Source organism: Acanthisitta chloris, unplaced genomic scaffold, assembly GCF_000695815.1.
Source record: "Acanthisitta chloris isolate BGI_N310 unplaced genomic scaffold, ASM69581v1 scaffold14421, whole genome shotgun sequence".
Lineage (NCBI taxonomy): Eukaryota > Metazoa > Chordata > Aves > Passeriformes > Acanthisittidae > Acanthisitta > Acanthisitta chloris.
In genome coordinates, this window is record NW_008656601.1 from 1 (window position 1) to 21,742 (window position 21,742).

Sequence of the window (21,742 nt, forward strand, 5' to 3'; positions counted from 1 at the left end):
AGCGCAGCGTCAGAGGCTGCCCCGGAACGCCGAGCTTCTCTGAACGCTTCCTTGATAAATGCGCAAAAGGGTTCCGTAGACTAGACGAGCTGAAAAATGGGAAGTCGAGAAGTTGGGGTCAGGCTTCTTTGGCTGGAAGGTGCCTGATGCTGAGGGAGAGGTTGTTGACAGATCTCTTTGTGGGTGTTTCCTTTGAGAGAAAGGAAGGGAGAGTCGTTGGGACTTGGGACCTATTTTCTTTTTCTACTTCCTTTTCTGCTCCGTAGTGGTGGAAAGACACAGTGGTATGTGACATTCCTGTTGGAGAATGGGCATTGTCCCACTCGTGTCCAAACATGATGTGAATGTGGATGAATTTAGCATTAGTTTTTAGAGGAATCTCCCAGAATGCTGAGAAAGGACACGTTGCTTTTGCCCCGTGGTCTCCGAAGTTACTGCTCCCAGGCTTATGAGTGCAACGCTCAAGTTTCATCAGCTGTTCCTGAATCTGTGTGGTGATTGCAGAGAAAGGAATCGCTTGGGAAGAATTAGGCTGAAGCATAACTGAGTGTCACTGAGTGAAGTTGTCAGCATTAATTTTTTGTGTCTTTCTTTCTTGGTGGCTGACTATGGATGTGAAGTTTTTTACCAGCTCCAACACAGCTGTCCCAAGACCAGCTAGAACTTGAGGAAAGAGCCAGAGCCCAAAGATCCAGGCAGACTGCGCTCGTCTCCTCGCGGAGGGAACCTCCTCCCTACGGGTACCGGAAGGGATGGATACCACGGGCACTAGAGGTGAGTGTTCGAACTCTTCTGTACAAGTGTGTCTGCTAATGGGGAAAAAAGTCCGTTTTCCTGAGTAGAAATAAACCCAGCTACACTGTGAGTGTAGCTCAGAATTGTGCAAAGCCCTACCATGTGCAGCATTTTCGTCCAGATTGCTTGATAGTTTCTTGGGTTGGGAGAGGTTCTAATACACCAAATTGCTTGAAATGTTTGGTGGTGAACAGGATCTTACGAGGATTTTTCCCTTCAGAGATTGTTGTGTTGTAATATGGAAATAGGTCTGTGGTCCTTTTGGTTTACAATCTGTGAATGTAAAGGTACTCTGGGAAAGACATCTATATTGTTCCTCTGTCATCATTAAAGACACATGCCATATTATAGCTGGAAGAAGCGAACATGTGTATCAGAGAAGAGAACACTCGTGTTCTGTTCAAAAAGATAACTCCTGTTGAGGGAGAAAATTGTTAGAGCTGGAAGGAAACTTAAAAATTAGTCAGATATTTGTTGTGTAAGTATGTTGCTGACAGAAGGGTTTTGCACTGTGTTGCATGTCTTTAGCTGTAATCCTTGCCAGTTTAATGTAATTCCAACTGGAACTGTTAAAAGGCAGAAGGGAAAATACAAATATGTAGCTCTGATTACAAAACTGGTTTAGTGCAGTCTCTCACTGTGAGCCAGAAGAGCCTTGCACTCTTTGACAATGGCATATGAGACCTGCTCTGATGAGTCACAACCCAGTGCTCTTGGGACAGGGCATGTTGTCAGGGTTTTCTTACAGGATTTTCTGTATGATCCTACATTGTTCCCAAGTACATCATTTCATGAGCTGGTGAAAGTCTTTCCCTCATTTGTGTTTCAGTCTCACCTTTGTAAAGATGGGTCCAACATTGTTCCATGGTGATCCATGTAGTTCCAGTGGTTCTCTGAAGGAAAACATTCTTATGTGGGTTCAGCATTTAGTCGAGTGTGTGGTGTTAAAAATTACACCTTCATTAAACCCTGTATAGGATTCCTTCCTGCACCATTGGTTGTATTAGTTAATAGTTAGTATTTTAGTTCTTATTATTTCCAATTGTTAGTAAAAGAATTTTGTGAGAAATCAGGTGGTGAAGGCTTGCAAAGAGTTTCTGGCATCACTAGAACACAAATTGATACACATCCCAAAAAGACTGTTGAGGACTTCTTTCTGCTTCATAAACCTATGCAGATTTAAGAGCAGTAAATGCTTCCAAAGCATAACCTTTGTCCAGTGATCCTGGAATGCCATTGTTGGAAAAAACAATGCTTGTTCTTAATACATCAAGGATTATGCCAAAAATAAATTGAGGACTGACTGACATTTGTTCTGGCTAATATTTTAACATTGACTCTGTAACTAATCATCAAATGTGGGACATCCTGTGGAAAACTTTAAATAACTGAAACTTTCTTTCAACAAGCATTTATAGATGGCATGAGCATGTCCCTCTTTGGAGTGAAGTGTTCTGCCCAGTCATTCCATCCTCATTTCACACTTTATGTCCCAGTGGTGGTAACTATTTGGTCACATGGTGTGCATGGACAGAGCTTGATCTGCCCAAGACACCAATTTTTCTTCTGATCTCTTTGATTTTCAGACTCCACATGAACAGTGCCATTGCAGCAGAGGGAGGGGGAGATGCTCGTGCTGCTTTAAGCAAATGCTTCCTCTGAATGCTACTTCTCAAACTGTAGCCTGAAGTTGTTTTATGAATAGGACCAGTATTGTGTGCATGTTCAGTGTTCCTGAGTCAGGGTGGTCTGCCTTAAGGTCTTTTGGATATCTGTTTATTAAATGCTTTTACAGCAACTCATTGAAGGAGAGAGGCAGTAAGCTGTAAGAATATTGGACTGTTGTGTGCTGGCCCAATTTTCAGCATATTTACATGTCGAAGTAAGGAAATGCTTGGCATTGGTACCATTGTAAAGCTATGAAAGGAATTTACTGCTTTTTTTAACTTCACTTGGTTATAGTGTGAAAAGCGACAAATAGCTAGTAGAAATCTTCATTAAAAAATGCTGCTCTTGTCATTTTAGTATCCACAGTTGCTTTATTGCAGAAGGCAAGTTTTTAAAGCTGTAATTAATAACTCACGTGTGAATTAAATACTTAATTTTGTATTGTCTGTAACATTGCCAGCACATTCTAGTCAGTGATACCTCTTCCTGCTTTGTGCAGGGAATAATTACTGCAAGATGTCTGTTTCAGTATCTTTTAGTAAGTGTAAGTTCTCTCATTCATTGTTCTCTTAGCAGCAAAAATAATAAAGTGACTATAGCTTTCTTGCTGTGTTTCTTTTTGTTGAAATCATTCAGCTCTTTCATTCCATTTCCCATCCACGTAGATACTATACCATGGTGTTGTCTTTTGATCATTTACGGCTCTTCTCTTTTCTGTAGGATTTTGGAGATGGAGGTGCTTTCCCAGAAATTCATGTGGCCCAATATCCATTGGATATGGGCCGAAAGAAGAAAATGTCCAATGCTTTGGCTGTTCAGGTGGATGCAGAAGGAAAAATAAAATACGATGCAATTGCTCGACAAGGACAGTCAAAGGACAAGGTAATGTTTCTTCAGATGTGTCGACTGGCATGTTACCTGGAAAAGCTGTATGTACACTTGCATATGCGTCAGTGCATTGGTCTGGCATAAGCCAAATGGATTGTCCCCTCTTCTCTTAAACTTTAGGAACTGAAGTAATGTCAGAACTGAGATTGTGGTCTTCTCTTTTGTGTAGTTAAAAGATAAGGTAAAAATGGTGAGAGTCTCCACACAAAACTTCATAACTTAGCAGTTTTCATTAGAAAGCTTTTCAGTGAAGGCAACAAACTAAAGAGAGGTCCACAGCCTCGTTTCAGTGTGTAGAAAGAGGGGGCAAAAAAAGCCACACAGAAAACACAGTTCAGCTTTCAGAATAGTGCACCTTGTGACTTACTGATTTCACATTTGAAGTTTCTGCCTGTTTTCAGTGTTGTTGGTGCTCCATTTTGGTTATTGTTGTTTAATTGCAGCAGAAAGTACTGCCAGTAGTCAGACTCCAGAAGTTTTGTACTAAGTTCAGTGCTGGCAAGATTCTCATTGAGTTTAGTGGAAACCAGTTTCAATTTCCTGTGTGCAGTAGCATTTCTAAAAACTTGAGATGACACTTAAGGTCCTAAGAGGCATGAGCAAGTGTATGCCCAGCTCCTTGTTCCAGCAAGCATCTCCTGTAAAGAATAGGGTAACCCAAAGAAAATCTGAAGGGTGTTAATTGCAAAGAGTGTTTTAGTTAATAGATGTGGGTAGTTGTTTTCAAAATAATTTTACTTCTGCTTAATTTAGGGTGCCTGGAAAAGCTTATGGGTATGTAATATGCCCCATGTCTTATTGCAGTTGAGGAAGGGGGAAAACCAAAATATGAACTTCACCTCTCCAGCTAAAGATTCTCTATGCTCTCTATTCTTAGAGCATTCTAAGAGTATCAAAGGAAATACTTCTTTTTTAACAGATAAATTTGTTTGTTGGTTTAAATTGATCCTACAGTTGTCAAAGTTGCAGAAAGATAATGCCAGTAGGATTTTATATTTAACTATTACTGAGTGGCGAAAAAAGTGTCACATGTTGTATAACTCATCCTGTGCATCATATGTTACTGCAACACCTTTGAAAAAGATGCGAGAAAATTGGACTCCATGCTGTCATGTGGTAGAAAGCAGTCAGATAAACAGAAACAGCAGTGGCAATATTTTTATTGAGGGGACTTTTATTGGATTTTTGTCAGACTTTATGTAATGTCTGGAATTATTTGGTAAGAGGAAGGTGCTAAAATATTAGTTATATTTGAATAATTTAAAATATTTGATAGTTCATGCCAAATAGAAATTTTACTTATTCCAAGGCGTAAAAGTACTTTGAAGCAGATAAGTAGAGAGTAGTAATAATCATACCAATTCTGGGGAAGGTGCAGGTCAAATAATTAAAAAAATTAGTGTAGTTAAACCCTCATTTTTGCAACTTGTCAAATAGATTTTTATTTACTTGTAGGATCATTTGAAACTTGCCTGTAATAGAACTATTTGGATTGAAATCTAAGTGTGTTTGAACAAGAAGAGATATGATAGTAGGCTCTAGGCAAAAATGACTATAATCTTTTGCTGTGCCTTACTTGGTTCAGAGTTAGGAGAAACAGGTAAGGTTAAATTTAAGTTGCTAACATTTCTCATATTTGATTCATGAAGATGTATACCAGCATTCATTAACTTTCTGTATGACATCTATAGCAAAGCAGTAGTATTCTCATTTTGTAGCCACAGTAATGAAGATTGATGAGATATGGGGTTTCTCCAAAACCAGGCTCTGTAGAACTGTAGATTTAGGATTTAGGCCTTCTGGGTCAGTTTGATCCTGATTGCATCCAGCTGGATGTAAATGCTGAGAGTAAAGATTAAGTATTGTGATTTAAGGGGAAGTACAATCTGGGGGGAAATTAGATCATAGATTCATAGAATGGTTTGGGTTGGGATACCTTCTGCTAGACCAGGTTGCTCAGAGCCTCTTCCATCCTGGCCTTGAATATTTCCAGGGATGGGGCATCCACAACTTTCTGGCCAACCTGTTCCAGTGTCTCGCCACCCTCACAGTAAATAATTCCTTCCTAATACCTAATCTAAACGTGCTCTCTTTCAGTTTGAAGCCATTCCAGCTTGTCCTATCATTACATGCCCATGTGAAAAGTCCCTCTCTAGCCTTCTTGTAGGCCCCACTTAGGTACTTGAAGGCTGCTGTAAGGTCTTCCTGAAGCCCTCTCTTCTCCAGGCTGAACAGCCCCCACTCTCCCAGCCTGTCTCTGTAGGAGAGGTGCTCCAGCCCTCTGATCAACTTAGTGGCCCCCTCTGGACTCATTCCAACAGGTCAGCTCCCTTCTTGTGTTTGGGGCCTTAGAGCTGGATGCAGTACTCCAGGTGAGGTCTCAGTAGAGCAGAGTAGAGGGGCAGAATCACCTCCCTTGACCTGCTGACTACACTGCTTTTGATGCAGCCCAGGATACGATTGGCTTTCTGAGCTGCAACAGACACTGAAACAATCTCACTGGAACCAGCAGAACTACTATTGCTTGATTTGTTTTGCAGGAGAAAGTATTGGCAGAGACGTCGTAGGGAGCAGTTATTCAGTCATCTGTGTTGAGATGACTAGTGTGGAATATTTTCTCTAAGAACTCCTGAAAGTACATTGTCAGTAGGATTAGGGAGAGAAGTTTCATTTTCCTGAGAAGTGCAGCCATATTTCAAATATTTATTTAATCTTAATTCTTGGAGCTAAAAGAAACAGATACTTAGCAGCCTGCCAGAAGTGAGATGGACTTTCTGAACCTGTTCTATGAGCTACTTGTTTGGGCTGAGTTAAGAAGCAAATTTTACTTTTGCTACAGCTTATGGATTTTTTGAAGTTGAATGTAGTATTCTGCCTTCTTGTAGAGGCAGCAGTTCCATCACCCAGACCCTGTCTCTAGGTGACCTGTCAGCAGTTTCTGCTGTTGCAGTGGTTCATCTCTCTTGTATCTATTCTGTTACATGTTTAAAAAATAGTTGCTTCAGAGAATTTTTTCTTGAGAAATGCTTACATAAATGTGATAGTCTGACGAACTTCCTGTTTGGGGCTGGCAGAAGTTCTGCTAGGCATGAAATGCTGGATAACGTTGACAAACTTGGATGGATCCTTATGGATCTAAGGATGGAGTTCCATCTGGTTGTTGAGATGAAGGATTTCCAGAGTTAACTGTGTGGTTAGATCTTGTGCTGCTATAAATTCTTCCTGTACTTTCTCTACTCCCATTACTAAAAGCCAAGCTAGAATAATGCATCAACAGTGACAGAGTTTGGTGAGACTGATACTCTCTCCCTTTATTAGGAAAATAAGGACATATAATTGTATCCTGTGCTTTTATGAAGTCAGAAGAGAGTGAAGTCAAGGAATGGAACTACTAGATCCATTTTTTTTTTCTGGCAAGGGTGATTACTTTGTACAGGAGTTGGATTTCTTCTCGGTGGCCCAAGGAGAAGAAAAGAATCGCAAATCTTACTTACAGTTTTCTCTTCAGATTGTGAATTCAATTAAAATATTTACAAGAAAAAGTAGTTCTGTTGTTGAAGGAACTCTTGGCACAGCAAGCGAACAAGTCAAGAGAACATGAATGTAACTAAAATAATCAATTATCAAAAGTCAATCAGTTATCAAAAATTCTTTACTGGTAATATATTTGCCTTTGTGGCAAACCAGAGCTTGGTTTGAGAGTTTATCACCATTTTTCTCTCTGGTGTCTGCACCAGGCTTACAACCAGGTAATTTTAATAACTTCTGAAGTGTCATATGCTTCATATGGAGAAACAATTCTTTGACAAGGAAGGAATTAATTCTGCAAGGCTTGATAGGAGCTTCTTGATTTACACATAGAATGGATGAACGTGCGCTGGGCTGGTCGGGATATACGGACTAAAATATGTCGAGGAGAGGGATTTATGTGTAGCAAATTAAGAAATTTCTGTCAAGACACTTTCATCTATCAAGTGTCTTGTGAAACTCTCGGTGTGATTGATGTCTAATAACCAGTTAGGTAGGATTGTTCTCTTTCTGATTGCAGTGGCATGCAGGTTTCTAATTGCTGCCTGCTAGGGCTGCCCCAGCCAAGGAATCGTGTAGCTGTACCAAAACTTGAGCTTTTTCTTTCTGCCTAGAAAGAGATTCTGCTTTTCAGTAGCAATCAAAACGAAATACCTGAAATGCAGGCTGATGCTTCCTTTTAAATTCATAGATTGAAAACTGGTAGTGGATGGGCATAGCACAGTAGCAAACAATTTTGGTCTCCTCTTTATCTGAAATTAATAAAATGTCTCAACACTACAGTTAAAATAAGATTAATATCTAGAAAAACAACAAAAAGTGTAACTGCTTCTGTATTACCTCAAAAAAGGACTCCAATAAAAACATGTAAGTTTATCAAGTCTTTGATGAAGGCAGAAATACTTGTATTGTCAGGCTAGTTTAATCTATACTGTGGATTTTATCCATAGTAGTGCAGCTTTCCATTTGCGTGGAATACTTAAGAGTTTAAATAGTTCATGCAGCTCATTTGTACCTCAGTGTGCAATAGTTTTTAGAGTACTTCATGGACTTCTTTTTTATTTTCTTTTTTTTTTTTTTGGTCTTCTGGGATGCTTTAAAGCTCTTTCAGCATACTTTGTTCTTCATGCAGCAAGACACTGGACTTAGAGTTTAATTACCTTAGAGGAACACTGTTCTTCAGATGTCCTTCGTTCAGCATCTGAGAAGCTAGAATATTAGTGATACTAATTCAAAGGATTAAAATTTTAGGAGTGAAGGCAGAGAAGCAGAAAATGGCTCTTATGTGACTAATTAATGCCGAGGCTAAAGGTCAGTTTTATAGTTGGACATGCACTGTATAATCAACTTGAAGTAACAGTTCTAAGGACTTTTAACCCTTTGAACTAAACCTCTCTGCTTTGTTGGATAAATATGAAACATTAATGCAATATAATAATTTTTTCCCATAGCCATCTCATAGTGTTTTTTCCTTATATTTAAAATTGGGATTGAAAGCTGATGCCAGCTGGCTGCATGTTCTGTAAAGACCTTTATAAAGGAAAGTATCAGAACAGGTTTCTCAGGCATTTATTCTTTTCAAGAAAATATGAAATGGAAAAATCCAGATGGTGAAAAATACTTGTATGAAATTCTTGACTAATCCTTGAAAGCAGAAGTAAAAATGTGAGGGAGTTTGTCTGGGGACCCTGAGAAAGGACAAGATAGGAATGGGAAGCAGGAAACTGGTGTCCGATGCCAGCTCTGAGAGTAATTTATATAATTATATTTAATCAAATTGCTTCTTTTCTTTGATTACTCCATCTGTAAAACGGGGTCCAGAGTATATTCTTGTTCTACGGGAATAGTTGAACAATATGTAATTGTAATGTATTTAGAGTTGTGTTTGTAATTCGTACTTAAAGCGTAATTAAGCCTGAAACATTTCCTTTGATACGTGTACATTTATTCCTGTTCACCAGCACTAGTAAAATCTTATGTCTTCCAGGTTATTTACAGCAAATACACAGATCTTGTGCCGAAAGAAGTCATGAATGTGGATGATCCTGAGCTGCAAAGACCAGACGAGGAGGCAATTAGAGAGGTATTACATGCACTCGTGTGCCTAGTTATCAGTGTTGTGCTTTAGGTATTGCATATGGAATGAGATGCACACTGTGGTGTTTTTTCTTCAGATAACAGAGAAGACCAGAGCAGCCTTGGAGAAATCAGTCTCCCAAAAAGTTGCAGCAGCCATGCCAGTTCGAGCTGCTGACAAACTGGCTCCTGCACAGTACATTCGGTACGTAGTGCTGGTGTCTGTCTGTGTGAGATGTTGGTACATGTAAATAGATTGAAATTGGCATATGCCTTGAATTTTTGAGAAGGGAAATTCCTTTTGAATTTTGTTTCTCTGTAAGGATATGGAACTGGCTTATATGTTTTGAATTAACCCACTATGATAACCTAGTTTGAAGTGTGTAGAAATATGTCTTTAACATGACAAGAGTTGTAGCACTTTGTGAAGAGTTATTGTTTTGGCAACAAAATGCAGATTTGTCAGGGATCACTATTAATGATGCTGCCCTGAAAACAGTGTTTACTGTGAGTTTCAGGCCAAGACAAGGCAAGTTCTTCCCTCACAGAAAATGAGCAATTGAAAAGAATTGGAATTACCAGGAGGCTGATACTCATTTGTGATGATTTTCTGCTTCAAACACAGAAAAATTTCATGGCAGGGTTAGACTTGGCCTGAGGTGAATTCTGGAAAAAGTATGTGAATAGGTTCTTGATAACCAGTAAGAAGTCACCAGGGAGTCACAGACATAGGTAAAGAGTATTGTGACAGACCGTGTGTACTGTACTAGGTTTTCCTTTTACTTCAGAATCTAGGTTGAAACAGGAGAATATAGCCTGGGAAGATACATTCTCTATTGGTGTAATTGACTGTTCAGTCCGGTGTCACCTGTGCAGTACCTGCCGCTGGCATTCGCAGCAGAGAGGTCTTAAACTGGTGTGGGAAAAATGAAAATGCAGCTAAAACAGTGAACTGAGTAAAAATGGAGGTGGGAAAGGACTGTCTACCTGTGTGCAGAGAACCGAGCACTTTGTTTTATTCAGGTACACACCATCTCAGCAAGGTGTTGCCTTCAACTCTGGAGCAAAACAGAGAGTTATTCGGATGGTGGAAATGCAGAAGGACCCCATGGAGCCTCCAAGATTCAAGTAAATATTCAAAACTTGTTCATGGCATTTAGAAGATTCTGAAGTGTATTTCCGTGCAACGTGCTGATTGTGATTCTGATTGTTTTCTTCATTGCTCAGAATTAACAAGAAGATTCCACGTGGACCACCTTCTCCTCCAGCACCTGTAATGCACTCTCCTAGCAGGAAGGTATGAAGTGCTGTAGCTGTTCAGTTCTGAATTCTTAGATGGGTTCACAAACTCTGCTTTGACCTCGTTCATTTCTCTTTACCTTCTCCTTCCTGTTCTTTTGGCACAATGTTGAGTGGTAAACTTGGTGCCTGGTGCAGCCTTTGGTTTGGTTTGGTTTTCTTTTTATTCATTTGGGCAGTTCTGGAAGTAGCTGTTGTCTTGTGTGTCCTGGTAAAGGCTGAGTAGATGTGTCGTATGTTTTATTCAGGGCTGCATTGTTGGATTTGCTCACAGCATGGATGAGCTGACTGAGGCTTTAGCCTTGGTATACTTGTGTTTCTTTTAGACAACACTGTTAAGCCAATCCTTAATAACAGAGTTGCCATTAAGAGTTAGCTCCTGAGAGATGAGTGTGATAGTGGTTCATCAGTTTCCTGCAACTGGAAGGGCTGTTAAATGTGCAGATGTTAACAAGTTGGCTGTGAGTTACAGCCTGTTCGAAGAAAGCTAAAGAGGATGTTGTGACTTTATTCAGTGGTGGCAAAGGTACAGTGCAAAAATAAACCCCATGGCAGGGGGATCGGAACTAGAAGATCTTTAAGGTCCCTTCCAACCAAACCATTCCTTGATTCTATAATTTTATTACTGCTAAGAAGAGCTGGTGTTTTTGTAGCGGAATCCCGAACTTTGTCTTCTAGTTTGTTTTAATAGTTTCATAGCGGCCTTTGAGAAAGAAAACAGTATTTCCTTTTGCTGTAAATCTGAAGATGACTTTGCTTCTTCTCTAAACTTAGATGACTGTGAAAGAGCAACAAGAATGGAAAATTCCTCCATGCATTTCAAACTGGAAAAATGCGAAGGTAATTAAGTCATCTTAAATTTATCTTTCTAATGTTGTACCCTGCTGTGAAACTCCTGTGAGTGATTTAAGCTTGAATAATACTGGTTTAAACCTCTAGAGTTAGGTAAACTGGCTGCTTCCAGCATGGAGAACACATGATTGTACAGCTTGCTGTACATGATTTTTTTTCTGTTTGGTGTATAGGGGTTGTCAAATTGAGGGAAACATAGAACTGAGGGAGAATGTTACTTCATGGCAGAGATTATACATTTTGAGAGGAAAAATGGTATTAGTTGTAATCCCCATAATAGTGCAGTCTGAAAACTCTGGAGACAGAGTAAAGCCATCTAAACTGACAAAGTGAAGGGTATCAGAGAACCGAGCATGTATCTTTTTAGTGCTGCAGTCCACATTTCTGGAAGGTTTTCCTTGTTGCATTCTATCACTAATTGATTTTCATCACTGGTCAGTTTAGCTGTTGTACTTCCTTGTTTGAGGAGGTATGTCCTGTCCCTTTGATTTTTATCAGCCATTAAGTTTATGTTCAGAGAGAGGGGAGAATTTATTTATTAATTTGCTGCAGTAACTGGTCTAATTATTCTGAAACTTACCAAGCTGTTGTCCTGAGGCAGCCTCTTCAAATGGAGGAAGGAAAAGCTGCATGTTTGGATTTTACTTCTTTTTTCCTACCCCAACACAGCTGTCTAACTGGGACTGATGCTAATTAGAGATCAGATTTTAGGTTACAGATGCTAAAACCAAAGCAAAAATTTTGTAGAGCTCGCTAAAGAATCTTAAAATACCATCTATGAATAATTTTAGGTTTCAGCTTTTGAAAGCAAAATTGGCATTTAGTGTGTCTTGCTGGCAGCCTTGCCCCTTACTTCCTCATTTTGAATCAGCTAATCTCTTAACAGGTATGAAAACAGTTTAGGTAAAAGAATTTGAAAGCAAAAAATTGTAAACCAGCTTAGAGACTGGGACAGTTGTTATCTGTAGTTCTCTACACAAAGCAAAGGGTGGATTTTTTCAGTCAAAAACTGCCTTTCATCCTAAGATGGAACTTGAAGGGAAACTGCGATTCAGATTTGGAGGGAATGTAGAATTGGGGCAAAGCTTAATCTTACCTGGTAAGAATCTGAAATACAGGTAAAGGAGATCCATTCAGGCACATTAATGATGGGCTGTCAGTTTTTTTGTTTTCTTACACTATGTAATAATGCTTGTCATCACAAATAATGTTTCTGTGACTAACTGCCACTCTGTTCCCACTGCAGGGTTACACCATTCCCTTGGATAAGCGTCTGGCTGCAGATGGCAGAGGATTGCAGACTGTCCATATTAATGAAAACTTTGCCAAGCTTGCTGAGGCTCTCTATATTGCTGACAGAAAGGTCAGGTGGCTGTTTAAACTGTTCTGTTCTGTATAGTTTTACCTTCTTTGTATGTTTATTTCCTTGGGAATATCAACTGTGAATAGGCTGTAGCTTTTTGTTTTGCCCTTCTTGGCTAACATTAAACTTAGGGTCTTATCCCCACCAGCTCTGAATCAAATGACAGTGTGGGTTAAATTATGGGAGGTTATGGGTCTTGTCTCTCAGCTCGAAGTGCTGTGGCTGTCTGGCTTTGAGCCCCCCCTTTTTGGCTTGATTTTTGCCCTGTTTACTGAATAACTCCATGGCAGAAGCTGTGCTTGTATCCCAGGTGCCAGCTTTTTCTGGCTCTTCAACTGTGTCTTATTTGTGCAGGCTCGTGAGGCAGTAGAGATGCGCGCCCAGGTAGAGAGGAAGATGGCTCAGAAAGAAAAGGAGAAACACGAGGAAAAGCTCCGAGAAATGGCTCAGAAAGCCAGAGAGAGAAGAGCAGGGATCAAAACCCATGTTGAAAAAGGTACATTTCTTTGTTATTAAGGTGCTATGGCTTTTTTTAACACTCTGAAGTATGGGTTTGGAGCAATAAACCGAGAACTTGTAATATCTGAATATCAGCTGAAATTTCTAAGCATGGCATCTGTTCATGTCTTCACTCAACCCGTTACTTCACTGGCTGGCTCAGTGGGATCTGAGTTTGAGCCTCACAGCTGTGCATCAGTGTACAGAGGTTTAGGACACTGAGAATCTCGGAGTTACTAATGCATCAGTGCAAGTGATGGCTTTCATGGACTATTTGTGGAAGAAGCTTGTTGCAGATGAAGGGCAACTTTGTTTAGAAGAGCTAAACTATCTTTAAGTTTTCAAAGGTGGTAAATGCAATATTCTGTCCCTTGTGCTGTTGTAACTGGTCTTGCAGAACTGTAGTTCCATTGATTGATTCTATCATATGGTCATATAATGCTAAATCCTGCAGCTGGGATGGACTAACCTCTTCCCAGCAGGCTGGGGCTGGGCAGCTGGAGAGCCACTCTGTTGGGAGAGACCCAGGAGTCCCAGTGAAGAGTGTGCTGTACGTGAGCCAGCAGTGTGCCCTGGCAGCGGTGATGCTAAGGGCATACCAAGCTGCATCTGCAGGCGTGTAAGCAGTAGGTCAAGAGAAGTAAGTTTCCTTCTACTGGTGACCTGTTTGACTGCATCTAGAATACTTTGTGCAGTTAGAAGCCTCCAGGTACAAGACAGACATGGACAGACAGGAGTGAGTTCAATGGAAGGCTGTCAGAATGGTCAGGAGGCTCAAGTATCTGCCTGTTCAGGAGGTGCTGAGAGAATGAAGCTTGTTCTGCCAGGAGATGATGTGGTTTTGGGGACAACTAATGGGAGTTTTCCCACATCTACAAGATCATGAGAGCTCTTCACTAAGCTGCACAGTGAAAGAATGAAACAGTGGTCAAGAGTTGAAGCAGGAGGTTCCAAATACATGTGAGGAGAAAAATTTTCACCGTGAGTTCAAGCAGCACTGGAACGGGTTGCTTAGGGAGTCTGGCAGTCTTGATGCTTGCAGGTCTTCCCCACCTGAGTGGGAAAAGCACTGACCAACCTGTTTGAATTCTGCATTGATGCTGCATTCAGCAGGAGGTTGTGAACTAGACTCCCTTCCAACCTGAGTGATTTTCTGACTTTACATCACAGAATGTTCTTCAAAGCACTTAGATCCCTGCATGCTCCAATGATATTTTTACACTTAAAATTACGATATAATGATCTGTAAGTGTTTTAGGATATTAATTCCTAGAGGGATGATTCCTAGGCTCTTGAAAGCTGGGAAAATATAGTTGTTGCATATGTCAACTTTGCCTCTTGTCAAGAAGAGTCAGTGGCTTTGTGGCATAAGAAGGCTGTCATAATTCGTGTGTTCAGTTTGTTTAAAGTGTAACATTTTAAATAGTGCTAAGGGTCACTAGTCTTCTGTAAAAGAACACTGAGTTGAATTACTATGCCACCGTCTGTGGCATAATTAATTCAAACTTCAAGTATTTGTCTGTAACGAGCAATCTTGCATTTGTTCAGAGGATGGAGAAGCTAGAGAAAGAGATGAAATCAGACATGACCGGCGCAAAGAGAGACAGCATGACAGAAACCTTTCCCGAGCAGCCCCTGACAAAAGGTGAGGCACCAAAACGGCTGGTTTGTTCCTGTGCTGGCACTGGTTTCCCCACTAGAGAAACTTTTACACTGGGCTTCCTTTTGCTTGATGAGAGTGCCTGAATTGTACCTTGTGGAGATACTCACTGGTATGAAGCAACAGTTGATTCATTGTATGGAAAGGTATTCCTGTGTTAAAACACTGCAGTACTCTCTTGGAAATGTAATTTTCCACATGAATGGGAGAGGGGGACGTGGTCTGTTGGTTTCGTGTGGTATTTGCTTTAGCAGAACTTCAGTATATTCAGATTTAATTAACATGTTGAGAGCAAAGGTTGAAACCTGGATCCTGTAGCTTCAGTGAGACCAGAGCATCATTAGTGGCTTTGTTTCTTGAAGCTGTTCATTGGAAGTAAGCTTAGGTTTATGAGCGTAGGCTGAACTATCTTTGTTTGCTGAAGCCAGTGAGATTTCTGAGCACAACTGGTTTCTGGAGGCTTAAAATCTCTAGTATCTTAAAATTGGATTGCTCAGCCTTCCCAGAATATAACTGCACTGGTTCTGCAAAAAATAAATATGACATTTTAGACCAAGTCAGCTTGATGTAAATTGCAGATAGTGGAAAGCAAATTTAAATGTCATGCCCAGTTGAACATAACTTTTCCAAATGTTTCCTTTGCCCGGAGACAGATTTTAAATGTTACCTAGTAAGGAAGGGCAACAGTCAAAATCTGGTTCCTGAGGAAAACCGTCAGCGACTAATAGAGGATCAGGTTGCAGCTGAGTATGTCAACTAGTATGGTTTCCTGACCTAATGAAACTCTACATTTTTAATTCAGGTCAAAGCTGCAGAGAAATGAGAACAGAGATATCAGTGAGGTTATTGCCCTGGGGGTACCCAACCCCAGGCCATCCAACGAAATCCAGTATGACCAGAGGCTGTTCAACCTGAGCAAGGTGAAGTATCTTTTCACAGCTGTGTAGCTTTCTATGAGAACATGCTCATCCTTCCTTAGTGGGCATGGCTAGAATTCTAAGGGGAGCCTGTTCTCATAGTTGGTGTGGATACACTCTGAAAGAAGTCTCTCCATAACTGTTTAGGAAACGATTGATTTCCTTTATCTATAGCTGATGCAACAAAAATGGAATATTCTGAATGTATAACTGGATTAAAGTGTTTATGTTGTGATTTCTCTCACTGGGGAGCGGGGAGAAAGAAACTATTTTGCCTTCAAGCTGCAGTGACCTCATTTTCCTCTCTTGTGCAAATGTACTGACTGAATAGGGAAATCTGCTCTAGGAGAGGAGCAAGTAAATACTTTCTATTCCCATTATTGCTTATGTTAAAAATGCTTCCGAAAATATAGTTAACAGCCACATTTATTTCCTCTGAACTTTATACTATTCAGAGATGAAAAAGTAGATTAGGCTTCACAAAGTCCCTGAATAGACCTACAGTTTGTCAATCATTCTTTTTCATGTCTCCAATGGAAGACTTGCGGGCAGAAGGGAAAGCTGATGAACCAAAGGCGAACAAGCAGCCACTTCTACTTTCAGAGTTTCTATAAGCCTCTGTGTGATTTGGATCAGTCAGCTTAAATCATGTTTTCCAGAAATTCTGAATAATACGCGTTTCTGTATGGTTGTGCTTAGCTATTACAGACAGCTGTACTTGCAGGGCAGACTGAAATGATCCATTATTCTGAAATATGGATGGCCTTAATCCTTCCCGTTGCCTTCTGGAAGAGTACGATGGAGGCTTGTAATGTCATGTTCTCTGGACTTAATCCCAGATCCAGACCCACTCAAATACTGATAAAGTGCTTGGAATGATGTGAAATCAGTAGCAAATCACAGAATACCATATTTGTGTATTTGTGCGACACCATCTGTGCATTTTGATGTTGAAGTAAGTTAGCTGAAGTTTTGCAGACTCATTTGTGTTATTCTGCTGCTGTTCTTCACAGGGTATGGACAGTGGCTTTGCTGGAGGAGAGGATGAAATTTATAATGTTTACGACCAGCCTTGGAGAAGTGGCAAGGACATGGCCCAAAACATCTACAGGCCGAGTAAAAATGTGGATAAGGACATGTATGGTGATGATTTAGAGGCTCGAATAAAGACTAACAGGTAAGAAAATAAAGTTAAGAAGTACTTTTCATTAGTACTCTGAAGTTATTCAACCGAGTATCACTTCTTCTCCTGCAGGTTTGTTCCTGACAAAGAGTTTTCTAGCTCAGATCGTAACACCAGAGGGAGGGGCAGAGATGGACCAGTTCAATTTGAGGAGGATCCATTCGGTTTGGACAAGTTTCTGGAAGAAGCTAAGCAACACGGTGGTTCTAAACGGCCATCGGATAGCAGCCGCCCGAAAGAACATGAGCATGAGAGCAAAAAGAGGAGGAAGGACTGAATGCCTCTGCTCCTTGAGAGGTAGAGAAATGGACTGCAGGCTTGGACTTCATGCAAAAGGATTTTTTAATACCAGAGGTGTATAGGAGGATGGCGTTGTAGTGCAGCAGTTTACAACTCTTGCTGTGTATCGATACACACACACTAGTTCTACATGTGACAGCTACCCCGGGAGAGTGGAGGAATGGAAACCACTTTGAAACATTTCAGATGGGAATTAGTTGTTCTTTAGCTAAAGTGCTCTGACTTTGCTGATTCCCCACTGCTCAGCATCTCAGGGTACGAATGTAGTCCCTTCCTACAGCTTTAGTTTTTGTAGGTAGCTAAAGCTTTGACCTCATCTGTTAAAAGCTTTCCTGCTGTATATAAATTACTGTCTTAGGCTGTACTGGATGCTGGGGTGTTTGATTCAGTGTTTCTTTAGTGTGGCTATACAGTTCATTTGAACAAGGAGGGGAAACAGCTGGATTCTGTTTTAAAACAAACACTCATTAATAGTTTCTCAGTAATCTTTATTTTAGTTTCTTTATATTTAGTGAAATAAAGCCTCCTGCCACCGCTCACTCACTCTGACTCCTCCTTTGACTGCGTCTCCTGCGGACCTGCTGCTTGAGAATCAGCTGAAAACAAGGGAAATGATTCAAGTTAGCTATGCAAGAGAGTTTGGCATTTTTCATTTTTGATCATCTAAAACACTCATATGGAGAACAGTAGATGGGTTTATGATCAGTTCAGTTTCGTGAGCCCCAGTCACACAGGCTAAACTCCCACCAAGAAAGTTGAATATACATATATTGCACAGCCATTGCTACTTGTATCAGCAAAATGCATCCTAAAAGCTTGTGCTTTCAGGTGGAACTAAGAGAAAGTAACTCTCTTAACTTAGCCTAGAACAGTGTGGGAGAAGTGCTCATGTATTCCAGAGAAACTTGCATTTTGCAAGAAGTGAAGCTAACTACTGCCTGCCTTGTGCTTTTTATTTCTCTATAAAGAAGCCTCTTAGCTCCGGCACCTTTTGTGAGAGTGCAGTCCTTGAAGCCTAGGCAGTTAAGTGAACGTGGCTGTCTTACAGCTTCAAGAATAAAAAGCAGCAAAATAATTTCCAGGAAATTGACACTAAATACTCATCTGTGCTATTCCTAGAACTTATTTTGATAATTGCTCACAGATCACATCCTAGTTCAGCACAATTTGAGGGATCAGCCTACTGCCTGTCTTGTCACAGTTCAAGGAGTCTTAATTTCTGCTTCCATTTTTGTACCACAGTTGTAGCTCACAGGTCAGTTCTTCCTGGCATAGGCACTGAAGTAACCACGACCCATTAAGACTTCTGCAGTAGTATGAACAATGTCAAGCAAAATATTTTATCACGACCAACATAATGCATCCCTTGCCCATTCATTCATTCTTACCATCTCCTAGCACCAAAAGTCTCAAAAGGAGAAACTCTTCTCAAAAGACATGAGCTGAACTGATGATGTCTGCTACACCTGCCTGCTTGTTGCTCATGGCTTCACTCTGCTCTACTGGGAAAGGAGCTAGACCAGATGAAACACAGGCAAATCTGTTAGAAAATCCCCTATTTAGGGAACAATGTAATGATTCTGAATGAGATGTGTTAATGAATCAGTGGCTTTGGGCAGCCATTGACTCACTGTCCCTTCTTCCCTTACCTGTCAACACTACTGCATACTAAATGTTTGGGAAGCAGTGGGATGGCAATTCCTGTGCTCTATTTGTTTGCTGCAGTGAAGCCAGCTGATAGTTGTCTGGCTCTGACTGCCCAACCAGTCAGTGACAGACACTTCTGTATGGGTACTAGACCAACAGTTTCTATCTGACCATGTACACTGCCATGATACCATACACTAATGCACCAAGATTGCCTAAGTGTCCTATTTTTTTCCCTTTATGAACATTTACAATGTTAGAAGATTGAGAGAAAAAACCCTCCAACCTACACTAATGCTAATTTAAAGTTTTCTTGAGCACATGCAAGCAGGCAGCTGACTTCTCCTGCATGAAGTGACAGCTGAAGGAAAATAAATTTCACTGAAGTTCAAAGCCTAGCATTGCTTTCTTTGTCATAGTCCCCCTTTCCCCTGCCACCCAACATCCAGATCGAGTGTTGCAATCCACCTGCAGAAACCTGTATTACAAGTTATAACCGAGGGGCAAAGTAGATCCCTAAGGCTTTTATTGCAATCACATTCCTTTAGCTTAACATAGCAGGAGTTTTCGGTCTCTCTTTTGCTATCTGTATGATCTAATGAATCAAGCTGAGAGGAGGGAATAAACAAAAGTGTATTAGCACTTTTAAATCATGGGTTTAAAAGACATTAAGTGCACACTGAGTCGCAAAATGCTTAACCACACTTTGAACAAGTATGGCAGTATTTCATGTCTCTGTGTCCAACTAAAGGCAGAATGAAAGAGTTGACTCATTATATGACTTCATTAAAGGACCCTACACATTACCTTGGAGCCTTCAAGTATGTGGGATTCCTTCTGTAACACATTCTGAACATCCTGTGGAGTTGAGAATTTAATCCAGCAATAGCGTCTGTGGAATCCTGTGTCTCTGTCCTAATTGCCAGTTTGAAAAAATAAAATCCAATTACTACAGAAAATACTCACAGAGGCTGTTAAATTCCTATACACATTCAATACAGGATTCAGAAATTATCAGAGAAATTGGCACACTTGCTGTCTCAGGAGCCTTTGTCACACTTCAAGACATTTGCTGTCACTGACAGCATGTGAGGGCCTAGCAAAGGCTGTTCTGCATCCCTTTGTCTCAGTCTGAGCGTAGCAGTAATAAAAAAATTCAAGATTTTAAGTTCAAGTTGAAGCCCAGAATAACGCATGGCCAGTCGCTTCAAACTGCAGTAGTTACTTACTAATGGCCCAGTCACAACAGAACCGACACTTAAATGGCTGCAGTGCTTGAAAAGCATCCAGCAAGATGCAGCAGCTGCTGAGGAGACTGACCAAGCAGGCTGCCATTCCAGGTGGCAGCCACTAACTGCACCGAGAAGAAAAAAATATTTTTAAGAATAATGTGCCAGTCAGAAAAGACAGTTGTTGATAAAGAAGCAATAATGCAGAACAGCCAAGGGCTCCAATGTGTCTCCCACTCCACCAGAGCACACAGCAGCTCTGCACTCTGGTCACTGTCAGCCAGGACTGGCAGCACTTCCAAACCACCAGTGAAGTCTTCACCCACAAGGCACTGCCTGGTTTCAGTAGCACAGCCATGTCTTAGAGAGGCTGTCCTACACTGCCCATGTGTTTCTGTACCTCTGGCAGCTGGAAACATTGAGGAAACTAAATCAGAACACAGACACATGCATCATTTTAACAGTGATGGAGCTGGGTTTGTGGTAAGCTGCCAGCCTTCACCACAAAGCAAGGCAGCCTGTCCTGGGCCTGAGCAACACCAGCACGGCAGGCAGGCACCAAAGCTTCGAGTGTTCAGAAACAACCAGACTGTTCCAAACCATTCAGGGTTGGACTTGATGATCCTTGAGGTCTCTTCCAGCCTGGTTGATTCTATGATTCTATGATCTTTTTCCATTTCCAAACTGGTCCTCAATGGATAGCGAACCCATCGGCACACTAACTGAAGTTCACTACACACTGAACTTACTTTAACAGAACATTACTTCACATGGAGAAGCGTAAGCGGGCAGGAGCACCTCTACTCCTTCAGCAGTGACCTGCAACCTACCCATAAAGGAATACCTTTTCTGACTGTTCATTTCTAAGAAGCTGCACTGGACACTGTGATCCCTGACCCACACACTCAGAAGGTAACCTCAAGGGCAGAGGCATGAACAGCTATCAGTTTGGCAGCACCCTGAAGAGGTCATAGTTTTTGGATTAGCCCTGCACTCTGGATGGGGTGCAGAGCAGGAAAATATTGTAGGTTCATACCCACACCTTTAGTTGTTTAAACCAGCGAGACCAGGCACTTAAGAACCTTTTTCTTTGTCAGAAAAATGGTAACATGGTGGTAGGGAAACACAAAGCACTTCTATGTTAATCATTCAGAAATGGAAGGAGCAACAGGAGCCCTCAACATAAGGACATGGAACTGTTGGAGCAAGTCCAGAGTAGGCCACGAAGCTGGTAAGAGGACTGGAGCATCTCCCCTGTGGGGACAGGCTGAGGAAATTGAGGCTGTTCAGCCTGGAGAAGAGAAGGTTATGTGGAGACCTCATAGCAGTGTCTGAAGAGCCTACAGGGGAGCCAAAGAGGGACTCTTCGTTAGGAACTGCAGTGATAGGACAAGGGGTAATGGCTTCAAACTGAAGGGGGGGAAATTTAGGTTAGATATTATGAAAAAGGTTTGTACTGTGAGGGTGGTGAGACAGTAGCACAGGGAAGTGGTGGCTGCCCCAACCCTGGCAGTGTTCAGAGCCGGGCTGGGTGAGGCCTTGAGCATCCTGCTCTGATGGAGACATATCCCTGCACATGGCAGGGAGAGTTGTACCTAAACAACCTTAAACCCCCTCACGATTCTCTGCCTGCACCCAAATCCCTCCACAAATCATCCAGCACTACTCACGAACGGCAGCTGGCACCTCTGCACCACACCGAACTGCGAGAAATACTCCTTCAGCTCCTCTGCGCGGGGAGGGAGAAAGAGAACACACACCTGGTTACAGACCTGTGAAGGACGAAGGGAGAGGGTGAGGGGGGGGGACACGACACACTCACTGCTCGACACCGTCCAA

General features: G+C 41.3%; 2 protein-coding genes across 2 annotated transcripts; one reads left to right on the forward strand and one right to left on the reverse strand.

The window, feature by feature from the left end:
- Positions 1 to 620: 620 nt before the first annotated feature.
- Positions 621 to 17,566, forward strand: SNW1 (SNW domain containing 1; the record flags this gene model as incomplete). Its single annotated transcript, XM_009084399.1, has 13 exons — positions 621 to 774; positions 3,184 to 3,345; positions 8,867 to 8,962; positions 9,054 to 9,160; positions 9,979 to 10,083; positions 10,183 to 10,252; positions 11,029 to 11,094; positions 12,353 to 12,469; positions 12,824 to 12,965; positions 14,516 to 14,612; positions 15,430 to 15,547; positions 16,558 to 16,721; positions 16,800 to 17,566. Coding segments are annotated over 13 exons (1,603 nt in total), but the record flags the coding sequence as incomplete, so codon positions are not given.
- SLIRP (SRA stem-loop interacting RNA binding protein) lies at positions 17,564 to 21,738 on the reverse strand (the record flags this gene model as incomplete). Its single annotated transcript, XM_009084400.1, has 4 exons — positions 17,564 to 17,623; positions 19,482 to 19,589; positions 21,574 to 21,632; positions 21,726 to 21,738. Coding segments are annotated over 4 exons (240 nt in total), but the record flags the coding sequence as incomplete, so codon positions are not given.
- Between the last annotated feature and the right edge of the window lie 4 nt (positions 21,739 to 21,742).